The sequence below is a fragment of the Euwallacea similis genome, chromosome 30, assembly GCF_039881205.1.
Source record: "Euwallacea similis isolate ESF13 chromosome 30, ESF131.1, whole genome shotgun sequence".
In the NCBI taxonomy this organism is placed as follows: Eukaryota; Metazoa; Arthropoda; class Insecta; order Coleoptera; family Curculionidae; genus Euwallacea; species Euwallacea similis.
The window spans coordinates 485010-497853 of NC_089638.1; the positions used below are offsets into that span (position 1 = coordinate 485010).

Here is a 12844-nt window from a genome sequence, read left to right on the forward strand (position 1 = left end):
TCAAAAGAATTCACTTTTGGAAAAGAAAATGCAATTTATTTTAAAATTATGCTTCACAAGATAACGATGAAACAGTAAGAAGAACCGCGCTTTATGACGCGACCATTCTGATACCTCGACACTAGAGTTATTCTGAAGGAAATTTTAATGGCCATTTATTACCATAGCGGTAGTTGCAATTGCAGTAACGATAGTCATGGAATCCGGGATAACTGCTATTTCTTTTGTTTTGGTTCCAACATCTGGTAAATAAATTACCGTTACTGGACTTGCGGGAAAGATACGCGACCTCTTTTGTTAAAGGATCTGATTTACAGCTCTTCAGCAATTTAAGTAATTTATAGCTTTCCGTCGAAGTGTGGAGAAATTTTTTAACACCCACTGTTTTGGGAAATAAGACTCGAAATAAAAATAACAAAAGCCATAAATAACGATTTTTCATATTCGATATCATGCAGTTTGCGTGGCAATAATTTAGGTCAAATAATTTCTTCAATATACATTACACAAACTTTTGATCTGAAAATCTGAAACTTTTACTGCCGAGTTTTGTGGCTTGTTTTTATGATTCTTGTGTCATTTTATAATATTTTCCTTGTGCGCACACACAGTGATGTATATTATATTTATATTTATGTTGCAAAGAGAATAACGTGTTATTTTTCTTCCCGCGGAGAAATTCGAGGAAGAAAAGTAAACTTTTCTGCAGAGTAGTAATTTTTTTCTACTGCTTTAACAAACAAACTTTAATTTTGATTAAAAAAGTTCATAACTATGTCTCCAGAATTATCAAACTTAAGGAAAAAAAATCTAAACGTTTTCATATGGCGAAAGTTTATAACCAAATCGAAGACAATTCTCTGAAGTAAGCTGGAGGAGCAAATTTACGTTATCGCCCCGTTAAGCACACAATTTTTCGCCGATTAATACCGATTCGTCAGTTTTTTCTAATTCAAAATACGTGATTGAATGACAAAATAATAATGACACGAATCCTTACGCAGTAAAGTATCACTTTTTATGCCTAGATAGCAAAAATTTAACTTTACAGCCTTGGTATTAAAAGTGACACTTTATAACCTGTTTTGTGTGTGTAAAAAGTCACTTTTTGTACATGAAAGAAGAACACCTTTGGTCATTTTCTAAATTATTTATTGTGCCCAGCAAGAAAGTTAAAATAAACCTAAAATATTTTGATCATCGCATAAATTGTACTTTACCATAGCTTTTTCAGTCCAAGTCCACCTATCTATATTAAATCCTTAATGACATTTATTTTAATAACATTCAATAGTACACATATAGTTTAATTAACAACATGAATTTAATTAGTAAATATTTCATATAGAGATACACTGACTGACCTTGATGGATACTATACTTTAGGACTACAATCTAATCTTCTTAATTATATTGTAGTAAATACCTGTTATAGAACTTATTTCCATAAAGTTTGCAATAATTTAATATTAATTTTAATGATAGATTTAAATACTATAGTAAGTAATAATAGATCCTTTTAGATTCCACCCGAAAAAATTGATATAGGGATATTATATTGTAATGAAATGACGGTAGATATACGGAATCAGGGCAGGTCGGCAAATTGTCTTATTATATTTGCTATGTAGTCAAAAAACCTTTTTTTGTTTTAGAAGAATTTTAACCGCATGAAATGCAATTTCTATCTGGAATTATCCAGCACAAAGGCAGTGAAATAACATCTGGCTGGAATTACGAAATTTCATTGCCCCTTTCAAACCATTTTCTGACAAGTGAAATATAGAAAAGATTGTTGAGCTCCATATATCTACTTTTATTTTAGTTCACTTCATCATGGATAGGCAAAAGATTTTTGATTCAGATTAGTTTTGTGTGTTGCATATGTTCTTTTACAATACTAGCCGATGATAAACCGGAATATCAACATTCCCGCCTTCTTTCTGGTTATTGAGAATGTTGGACAATGTATTGAAATCGTTTTGATTAGGCCCGTTGATGTATCTGATCATCCTAGTGGGGTCGCTGGTGCGTTTATTCTGAGCGACGACGAACCTGGACAGACGAAAATGAGCATCAAATAACATGAGAAAAGTTAAAAAGGGCACATACAGAGTTGCTTATTAGAACAACCTTTTCTTTTTGGCGGCTCCGAGATCAAAGTTGCCCCATCGCGGTTTGTAGTCCAATTGGCGGTTAGCGTGGTTGTACAGGTAGTTGTCAGGGATGCGGTCTACAGTACCATATGGGTATATCGGATCATTCGACCTTAGGATTTGATATGGTATAAATGAAATAGCTGGTGCTTTGGAAATCCGGGAGGTAACTCACCAAGTTTCATCATCTTCATCAGTATCGAGTACATCATAGGAATTCTTTAGTCCGCGTTGGTTCTTATCATAAAGGGCAAGCAAGGCCATAACTTCTTCAGGGGTTAAGTCAACATTCCTCTTAGATCTAGAATGATAACTTATTTTACGAGATCGAAAGGTAGTGTTTTGCTGAGCACGATTAGTATGTTGCTCGAGGAACCCTGCTAAACATATTTTCGATCGCATAACATACAATATTTTTTTATGTACCGTGTTTACCTGATACTTTATTCATTTTTTGTATTACGTATCTTATTTAACAAAACAATAACATTTCGCAAGCAGGAATCGCGAAAACTAAATAATAGAGATTGAAAAATGGTTTTGCCAATTTTTTAGGTAAATTTTCCGGTCTTGATTGGCAAAACGTTGCTTTCAGGTAGAACAAATTTACAGAAACTAAAAACCGTTAAACCTACAAAACTGATTTAGAGGTCTAGGCTGAAAAAACCCTTCATTGAATTTCATGCACAGTGAAATATTTGAGGCGAGAAAAGCGGCAATTTCTGAAGATCTACAATAAAGACTTGGAATTTCAATAAACCTCGGATGCTGACTCAGAAATTTCCACTAAATAATGTGGAGTCTAACAAATACTAATATCTTTGAGAAGGGAAGAAAATGTTTGAAGACGTGGATATGGACTCCTATAATGAAAATAAAGACTGGTAAAGCAAAAATCACCTTGAAATTTGTATTGCTTAAAATTGTTATTCATTACGTTCTTCAATCGTGGAAAAATTGATGAAAAAATTGAGCTTTGAAAACTAAAAGTATTAGAATCTTAAAGAATTGTCAAAATCTTAGAAAGAAGTGTTGAAGATAAATTTTGAAAAACGAGAGAGAATTCTTATCATGTTTCTCATCTCTAATGTGTCACCTATTTTCAAAAAGGAATAGTGATACTAATTTAGAATAACATAATATTCTCAGACTAAAATCACCATTGAATATTAATGTGCAATAAACGTCATCGTTCGCGACAGGTCCTAATAACCCTTAATCCTATTCTGCTCCCCTAAAAGACTCATTCCGGGCCTTCATTAAAGCAAAACAAACGTATATTGTGCATAATGTATAAACAGAGAATCGTAAATTAATTAATGCGAAATTCCTTTATGCATAGTGTTCTCGGTGTTGCTGGGTTCAGCTGGTTTTCAGTTGGAGAAAAATATGGGGTGTAGGCGTAGTTCCATCGATCTAAACGGAAACTCGGTCTAAAATACGAAACGAAGAAAAAGGGCTTCTTCGAGAGAAGGTAAATATTTCTTGCTTCATAGAATGAAAAATTTATCCTTCAAAAAAGGTGGGATGCACTATGTAACAACAGCGTTTGTTAAAATAATAAAATGCGTGTCATACTTTTTTCGATTATGTTATTATGCACAACAATACATATTCATATTATGCTAATTTAAGACGTTGAAACTTTTTAATTTAATAGCGTGACGCGATTTCCGAACTTGTTGAGTGGTCGATTGAGTAAAATTTCGAGAAATTTTCTCATTAGAAGCTGTCTGTCCTTAATAACCTTTCAACAAGGGCAGGTCGGTCAACTGTGAAATCGAAAAGATTACTACTCCTCTCACTCATTTGAAACGATGCTCGTAGGCGTTTGTTTATTGAAGAAGATTAAGTTTCGGGAACTTTCGTTCTTTCTTGATTGATTAATAACTGTTTTCAAGTGTTTATCGTTTTACTGAGCTCTCACCAATTTGCACATTTCCCCTATAAAAATTCACTTCGACACGGTTGAGTTGTTGGGGAAATTGAAACAGAAATAACTTTACTTGGGAAAAATATATTTGCCATATCCATTTCCTTGGCATTTATGTCAAAAAGTAATTGTTTGGATCCTGATGGCTAACCATTATAAAGCTATTAAAACGAAATGAATGTCGAAGCAAAAGCTGGTCAGGCGAATATATACCATAGAAGGACTGAACACGGCTTTTGTTTTAAGGAGAAGGACCTTTTTCTGCCCTATAGGATGTTAATAATGAGAAACGGAAAAACCACATCATTATGTTTTATCGGACATATGATTAATAACATTTTTTTAAAGTAAAACGATTTTTTTTTCAGGAAAAATGTTGAAATTTTAACAGCAGAACATTTATATGATTGAATGAATGAAATTCTTAAACAGGATGAACTTGCTAAGACGTATTAACAGGAGGATTGCGGTCGTTCAGTATAGCCATCGAGGACAATATTTGTTCAAACGTTAAAAGCTAAATGATTTCCCACAGGAGAAAATTGCCCCGAAGCAATCTCATCTTTGCCACAGCACGCTATTTTGTCATTACCCTTACAACTTTGTTTAAGAAGTTCTATCTACCTCTTTGCTTCACATAACGAGTCACGTCTACACTATTGACATACAGCAAACAAGAAATATGCTCATCAGTTTATAAACTCAGAGTCTTTATACCTAGTTAATTTACGTTTTAAAGCATGTTTAAACATAAAAATATTTCATTATCTTGAAAGTAAATTAGAGTTAATTCCAAAACATTCTTATTTCTAGTTCCAATACGTATTGTTCTCTTTATTACTCCAAAGGTTTGTTTACTGTTTGTACGCCTATTATAAGGCTTTGTCGCAACAAAACAGATAACAGACTTAGACCGTTTTAGTATGATGCTTCTTGGAAAAACTGTGCGATAAGCACAATGCCTACTGCAATAGATTAATTGGATTAACTACAAGAATTTCGAACTCCGCGCTAAATGACTAAAGATTAAAAGAGATTCTGGAAGAGAGTTTTGTTGCAGACGTCGACAAGTTCTGCTATTTTAATATTTCGCCAGGAATTAAAAAATATATGATAATATTATGAAGATATACGAGCCACTGCAAGCTCATTAAAATTCGTACGATTTTGAAGCTAAGCCAAACTTTCATATGTAAAAATACCGCAGCGAGTTTTTTTTTGGAAATTGTATAAAGATTCTTATTAATTCAAATAAACTAAAACTAAAAAGGAATTGATAATAAACCTAAAAATAATTATATTTAACATAACAAGTGCATTGAAAACGAACTAATGTGAAATCTGTTTATCCATTTTAACAGGACCTTTATGTTTCCGCTTAATTTACCGGAACATCAGTGATTAAGGCCCCATGGAGTTAATGAAGAGATTTAGAGATTCATCAGAAAATTAATAATTGAAAAGATGTTTGGCAATATAAACGAAAAGAGAAATTAGAGGAAACCTTAAGAAACTTGTCAACAAGAGAAAGCAAAATTGGAATAACAAGGCTGAAAATCGTAAGAAACCCGATATTAGCTAGAAGAAATTTATAAATAATATCAAAACGGTGCAACTGTTTGTCTCATTCCTTATTATCCCGTATATTGACTATGCAGTAAATAAACGGGAGTCTTTGAAATTAATTCTTCTAGAAACCCTTACTGGCAAGTTGTTTATTTTTACGGACTTGTTGCTATACTCCAGTTGTCTCCAGCCCGGGATCGATAAACAGTCCCCGAAGCCTCATGCGGGGCAGTTAAAAGCCCTTCCTGCGTGGTTTGCTAATTGGTCTTAATTGCCGGCGTAAGGACTGTATAAATGGCTTTAGAGATTTGCGGAAACTCTCCTTCGCCTAAGCAAATTAAGCCCTCCCCATGTTTCCAGAAAAAAAAAGAATATTGGGAAATTCTGCTTTAAGTATGGATTTACCTTAATTTAGACGCAGATGCTCCCCTTTTACGCCTACGCTCCTCGTAATACCTGATGAGAAGTATTAAAAAAATTTCTTTATAATACGTAATTCCAAGTTAATAAGAATCTTGATCATGAAGTGTTTTTCTATCGCGTGTGGTGACGGTTGAGAGATGGCGAAAACGGGCAATTGGATACATTTGACACATAAATAAGGTTAAATATTCAGCAAATGTCAAATTTAATATTTAACCTCACTCAAGTGTCCAATTCCGCCAACACAATTATTATTAATACAGCGAAAAAACATTGTTATACAAAAGATTTTCATTAAGTTGGAATAACGTATTATAGTTATGGTATATAAGTAGAATAAATGCTGCATATCTCACCGATATTGATTGTAGGGATCAACGTACAGCTCCCCCTTCAATACTGCATTTTCCAAGTCTTCGTCCAGTTTGTCCCTATTAATAGCATAGCGATAGCCCTTTTCGTATTCTGCCATGGTCTTGTCCTCCATTGGAAGGCTGGGCGAGTTCAAAAGCCCAGACTGGACGTTATCCATATTGAAATCTCCGGTCCAGTCCCCAAGATCAGTTTCCTTCAGATTAGTGCCTGGTGCATAATAATAATATTCATTGATTGATTAAAAAATCTCGAGAAACGATGAATATTTTCTAGTATGTTTAAAATAAAACTTATCTATATCGGCAGTCTGAAATAATCATTTATGTCTATAAATTCTATATTCACAGAAAGTGTGAGAAGTTTTTTTAAGTTTCCAGGGGTTTCGAGGGCTTTCATTTGATGATAATTCCAGATGGATTATTTATGATCTTGAGACGTAGATACTTCAAATATAAATGGAGATAAAATGGGAAGAAAAGCTCATCATTATAGACGTCGATTTTTGAAATATTTTGAGGCGAACCATAGGGAAATTAAATTTTAGTATTTTTCTGGTTCCAAATGCTTCATTAAAATCTCGAGACTTCAGATTTCGTTTATAGAATTCCAGGCCTTTTTGGAGTACTTGCAAGATTTTTTCTGTGACTTTGAAGGCATTGTGAGAAAGTTTCATGCATAAGTAACTATTGATAATTTCAGAAAGGCAGCCTAACCTAAATATAATTAGGTTCAATATTAAAATGAATTTTAGTTTTTAGATTTTGAGGTATTAACAAGTTTTTATTCCAAATAATTTTAATTTTTTTAAATAAAATTTTATCAAATTTTGGATGATTTCAGAGGCAGGATTCCTGAAAGACTTCATATATACATTTTTGAAAATTTACCTAATAATTTAAGAGGAATTATAATTTTAGATTTTATTGATAGGAGCGATGATTTTTTTTTAATTTTTGCTGATGTTATTATTTTGAAAAGCTGTTGAAAAGGTTTGTGAAAACATTTTTATGTCTAAATTTTGTAATGTCAATTTTGGATTGTAAGAAATTACCTTCAGCTACCAATTTGTTTGTGCTCTCAGAAAGAATATTTATGACTCAAATTTTGAGCTTTTTCCACAAGATTGCTTACTTTATAAAAAATTTAAGAAAGAGATTTTAGGATTGAAGTACTTTAAGATAATTTTTAGAAAATCTAAAAATTTAAAGAAAATTCTACGTACGTAAATTGTACAACTTACAGGTAATTTTAAACAGAATTTCTAAGGGAATTTCTTCAGAGGCGTTTTATGCCAAAAATTTTACTTGAAAACTTCTCCCTACTATGATTCTACCCACAGTAACTACCTAAATTGCTGGTGCTTAAGCCAACACTACTTACTAGCGATTTGTACCTTCAGTCGTCTCTTCGCTCTTTCTTTACATTTACTGATGAATCACTAATTCATTTTGCAGTTCATTTGATAATTTTCATAGCTCCGCAAATATCTATTATGTTATTGAGAAACAGATTTAGTTCTCGAAGCGATTTTTCGTATATGGTTTTATCATACACTTGCCAATTCAATCCCTAATCATATCATCAGGGTCCATATATTCAGTCGTTTGCCCTTCTCAATTTTGTGACAAATCCTTTCGAATATTATATCTTTCTAGGGATATTCCTCAAATTCCTTCTGCACTGCTGCAAGATTGCTTAACTCTATGGCAGACAAGCTGAATAAGCCCTGTATCTCTCAATCTTATGATTGAGAAACAGGGCAAATTTTCTTGCTTTCCTCTTTTGATTCCAGGTCACTTGCTTTTATATAATAACATTGCAGGCCTGCAATGATATTTATGCTGCATGTAGTAGCATATTAAGATATTGGCATATTGGAATGTGCTGATAGTGACACTTGGAATTATAAAATCAACAATTTCCTTGTCATTCACATGTCATCTCAAAGTAATTCGAAAAAGTTAATAGTTGCTAAAATATGAGCCATGAGGGCAAAATAAGCCATAAGAAAAGGGCTTCTGGAAGGACTCCTGCTAGAAGGTTCCTCAACTCGGGTATTATCATATTAAAAAATAATAAATTCAAACTATTTTAGGCAAAAATGTGGAAGATCGGATAAGTGCTATAATGAGGAGCAAAATGAAGCTTTGCCAGAAAATTTCAACGTTTTGGATAATATGAGAAATGCAGTCGCAGTGCCAACTTATGTTAAAACCACTAGAAGAACCTCAAGATTATTTAGCATAGATTCCAAAAATTCCATTAAGAAGAAAAATATCAATGACACTTTCATAATTCCTGGAAAGGAGTTGAAAATAGCCCTAAAGGCCGCCACTAAAAAACCCAATCAAAGGCGATTATCTGACTTCAACAGTCTTCAAGATATTACTAAGATTACAAACACCACAAGGAGTAAAAATCTGCAAACGAGAGTGAACAAGAAAGGTGCTAAATCTTTAAGTGAAGAGGAAATTGTGAGCTATTACAATGATAAAACTGTTGATAAAACAAAAAATACTTTAGAAACAGTTTTCGAAGTTCCGACGGCTCAGATTATGTCCTCTAGGAAGTATAAGAGGGTAATAAATTTTGACGATAGAATGAGCCAAGTGAAGATTAAGAGAAGACATGATAAAGTGCTGAAGAATCGACTGTAGCAAAAAAAATGAATTCCCCGTGAATCCAGGCTATTCTGAGAGAGTTTCGTCGAATAGTTATTTGGCTCCGTAGAATGTTTTCTTATTTGTTATATTCATTTTTATTTAAAGGGAATTATTTTTTCACAATAATTTATGCCACTTACCTCTCTTTATAGCTGAACTCTGTTTGTCTCCAAAATAACTCAATTTTCCAATATTCTCTTCCGGTCCCAATTGATCAGGTTGGGCTCTCTTAACTAAAACAAATAAATTCCTGTTTTCTATAAGTCGTAAGCAGGAATAGTGTTTTAAGTGTGGAAGTAGAAAAATTCAACCACAATTTATTTTCCTACTTCGTAAAACTCCAGTGAATTTTATTCCTCCAATAAAACGCGCAAACAAAACTGAAGGGCTTAAAAGGTCTAAGCGTAGGCTCTAGTTAATCTCACGAATAGTGTCTCATGTGGCTCTTTTATTGTATTATATCCGAACACGTCCGTCATATAAATCGTGTGTAAAGGTCAATAAATTACTAGTATGGAGAAACTGGTATTTGTTGAGCTCAACAACTTTGTTCACGCATTTTGATTTTCCAATAAATTGTTTTTTTTTTTATAAAAATGTCTTTTCAATTTTCGAGATCTATAAAGATTCTTTGAAGTTTTTATCGACAGGGGAGGCAATTTTTGAACATTTCTGCTGATTTTATCAGAGTTTTCAACAAGTTCTTGAAATATTCAAACATTTCCTATTTTATGAGATTTTCTGATTTTCAGGATACTTAATGAAATACTCAAACAAAATCTTTAATTGATTTAGGAAAAATTTTAGTTTTTTTTAAATGTGTAATGATTTTTAAAATTTTTGGGTATTGCTTAGGATTTTCAGAGATTTGAATTTCGAGGAGCTTATTCTAGAGATTTTTTAGACTTTTCGAGATTACCGTACTTTGTATTGATTATTTGACTGATTGATAACTGTGCATTTGCAATTTTTAGAATTATATAATCTTGGTTCAGAATGTTTAGGAAATTCTATGGATCGATACCAAAAATATGAAAATTTGGATTTTTATTGCCTTTTTAATGTGACCCACTTTAAAGGTAATTTTAGTCTCCTTGTAACATGAAAATCCAACTCAATCCAATGTGCTGTTTATGGATGTCTCGTAAAAAAAACGCTTTATGATGATCGTGCTAAAAGTAAATTACTTTCACAGTTAATTCTAAAATAGCATATTTTATGTTCCGGGAGGTTTTAAATATGGAATATTTTAGCGCTTTTGCTGGAGAAAGTATTTTTTCTCTCTGTGTGTACTTAATGAAGTTTTTCTTTGCATATTATTTTCTGAATGTATTTTATGATGTTATTTTATGGAGTGTTTAGTAGGATGTCTTACGAACAGATTAAAGTGGATTAAGAGGTTTTTTCCTTAAGCAATCAAAACAATATTGGTCCCTCCTCGTTTCTCCTCTCATTTTTTATTTAATTCAAAGATGCTATTAAGTTTTTCCGCCTTTTTGACTTTTCGCTCTTGGCATGTCCCTATTTCGAATATATTTTTATACCGCCTCTGTTCATAAAGTAAATTTATCTTTGCCATTTTTTCTGATAAAAAAACATTTAAAATTAAGGCCTGTCAGGAAAAACCAAAACAACACAACACGCATACCAGTAAAGCGACGTTAGACTAATTAAGTTCCCCTATTTATGAAATGATTGGCATCAACTTACAGAAATTTCTGGAAAGTTCGTAAATTTATGCAATTCCTGAACTACACTAAGCGAATGTAGAACAGAGAAAATTACGTTGCTTTCTTTATGAAACGAATAATTTTGTTTATGAAAGGAAGTTTTACTTTAGGAACTTCTAATTCCACTGAATGTACTTCAAATTGAAGGCAGAATTCTCGAACTCTGGTCCGTTATTACTCTGTGATTATACTTGTTTTCTGTAGATGTTAAGAAAGTCGCAAAAAAGGCACCAAAATTTGCTTACTATAAATAATGGAGGGCTTTAAGCTATTATTAAAGTCTGCATTATTGCTAATTACTTTCCATTACCAGCGTTAATGACATTGCAAACATTAGTTTATCAAAAAACACTTTCGGGGAATTTATGCTGGATATTATTATGGAATAATCTCTTATCTTCAGTCAATATTTAACGATCAATATCACTAGGTATCACCATTCTGTCACGTAACTTGCAGTTTAATTCTAAATAAGGGAGATGGATGAATGGGGGATTTTTGAGCAAATATAATTAACATTTTTGTTTAAGGGAAAAAAAGGATTTTTCTTAGGCGCCTGAAGTATAAAGGCGCAAAAATCAAATACAACAGATGGAATAGAAGCATATTGATCCGTGAAGCCAATTACTTAACTTAAAAGCCCTCCAGCCGTGAAAGTCTCGTCCAACCGTAATAAAATTGAAAATTTCCATTAAAAGCTCTGAAAGAGGGATAAATGGATTTACATAGTAATGTCACCTTTTTGTTGTCGCGAATAGAGGTAATATATCTACGCATACCTGTCACGTTTTTGAATATACATAGGTACCTACGCATAGTTACCACATAAGTGAGAATAAACTCTAACAATTATTGCTTTATAAATATGAAGGATGTTGATATGTTTAATACCATATTTTGCCTAAAATCGGAATTAATTAATTCTGAACGCAGTAAATTACGATTTTTTCCTCATGTGCCATGACACGCCCAAACTACATTTTTATATCCCCGCCGCGTAGCTAAACGCCCTCCTGCATTCTGAAGAAAAAACTACGCCGTTGACCTACGCCTACGTACGATAAACCCCCACCCTCTCAATCCTAAATCGCTCACGCATCAATTCCCCATAATCCCCCATTCATTCACAACCGCTGAAAAACTTGTTGCTTCGATAACAATTTGACGACGTATAAAAGCCGACTCATTTCCCTGGAAATTTACGTAAGGACAAAAAATATATATACGAACCTTTGTTAGTTTTCACTTCGCTGTTCTTTATTTCCTCGACGAGGGCTGAGGGCAAAGCCATGGATAGAGTCACCAAGTATGCGCTCAGCAGGGAGTAAAGCCCCCACTTCGTTTCCATAATTGTGGATGAACGTCTGGCTTGGAGAGTGGAAAACAACTGGAAATCTGGAAAGCAGGTTGACGATTTTCATCTGTTTTGTCCCGGCCAGTACGCATCCGCGGGGATAATGTATGACGCGATGTTCCCTGTTTAACAACTTATTTAATTTCTCATTTTTTGAATGGACATTTCTAGTTCGTCATAGATTGATTCATAGTCGTGGGTTTGTGTGTGTTATGGAAAATGAGTCTACGTGCTACTTGGTCTTGATATTCCAGAATTTCGAAGCATAAAAGAATTTTCGTTATATATTTCAGAATTTCTGAAAATGTTTGGGTTTATGTGTTCTAACACAACAGATTCAATTTTCTCTCATTTTTTAGAATTGTAGAAAATTTAAAGTTATAGTTTTTTAGAATCTTAATAGAAATTCCGACATTTCAGAACAGAAACATTAAACTTTCCATAATTCTTGATATTATGGCGAAGTTAACTTGAATTACTGTTAACTCGACTTATGAAATGAAAGTACCTATTTACTTTCTTTTTGCATCAAGTTACGAAATGAAACCTGTTTTGTTACTTCTTACGAATGCAAAAAATGGAATTTTATTTATCCAAACTAGAAAAATATGTAATTTTAATTTAGAGCTTATTCACGCATTTAC

At 33.0% G+C, this 12844-nt stretch overlaps 2 protein-coding genes across 4 annotated transcripts in view; one reads left to right on the forward strand and one right to left on the reverse strand.

The window, feature by feature from the left end:
• Positions 1–12844, forward strand: part of LOC136417880 (erlin-1-like) — a 121035-nt gene that overhangs the window by 46738 nt on the left and 61453 nt on the right. The window lies entirely within an intron of this gene.
• Positions 1131–12252, reverse strand: LOC136417881 (uncharacterized). Of its 3 annotated transcripts, none has more exons than XM_066403741.1 (7): positions 12077–12252; positions 9257–9349; positions 6435–6660; positions 6061–6111; positions 2332–2457; positions 2134–2268; positions 1131–2055 (listed from the first exon to the last, which is right to left on the reverse strand). In XM_066403741.1, exons 1-7 carry the CDS (start codon positions 12192–12194, stop codon positions 1893–1895), a joined length of 912 nt encoding a protein of 303 aa, XP_066259838.1. In that variant the 5' UTR covers positions 12195–12252; the 3' UTR covers positions 1131–1892. The 3 variants fall into 3 exon arrangements, with proteins under 3 accessions (XP_066259838.1, XP_066259839.1, XP_066259840.1); XM_066403743.1 differs by having other exon boundaries at positions 1915–2055; positions 2113–2268; positions 12077–12251; XM_066403742.1 differs by lacking the exon at positions 6061–6111.

Bases quoted from the DNA above. Each gene is read 5' to 3' on its own strand.
- LOC136417881 (XM_066403741.1), bottom strand. From the start codon at position 12,194: ATGGAAACGAAGTGGGGGCTTTACTCCCTGCTGAGCGCATACTTGGTG. The intron at 9,350-12,076 runs GTTCGTATATAT...TATTTGTTTTAG, and splicing joins CGAAGTGAAAACTAACAAAG to TTAAGAGAGCCCAACCTGAT. The intron at 2,056-2,133 runs GTTGTTCTAATA...TCGTCTGTCCAG, and splicing joins GGAGCCGCCAAAAAGAAAAG to GTTCGTCGTCGCTCAGAATA.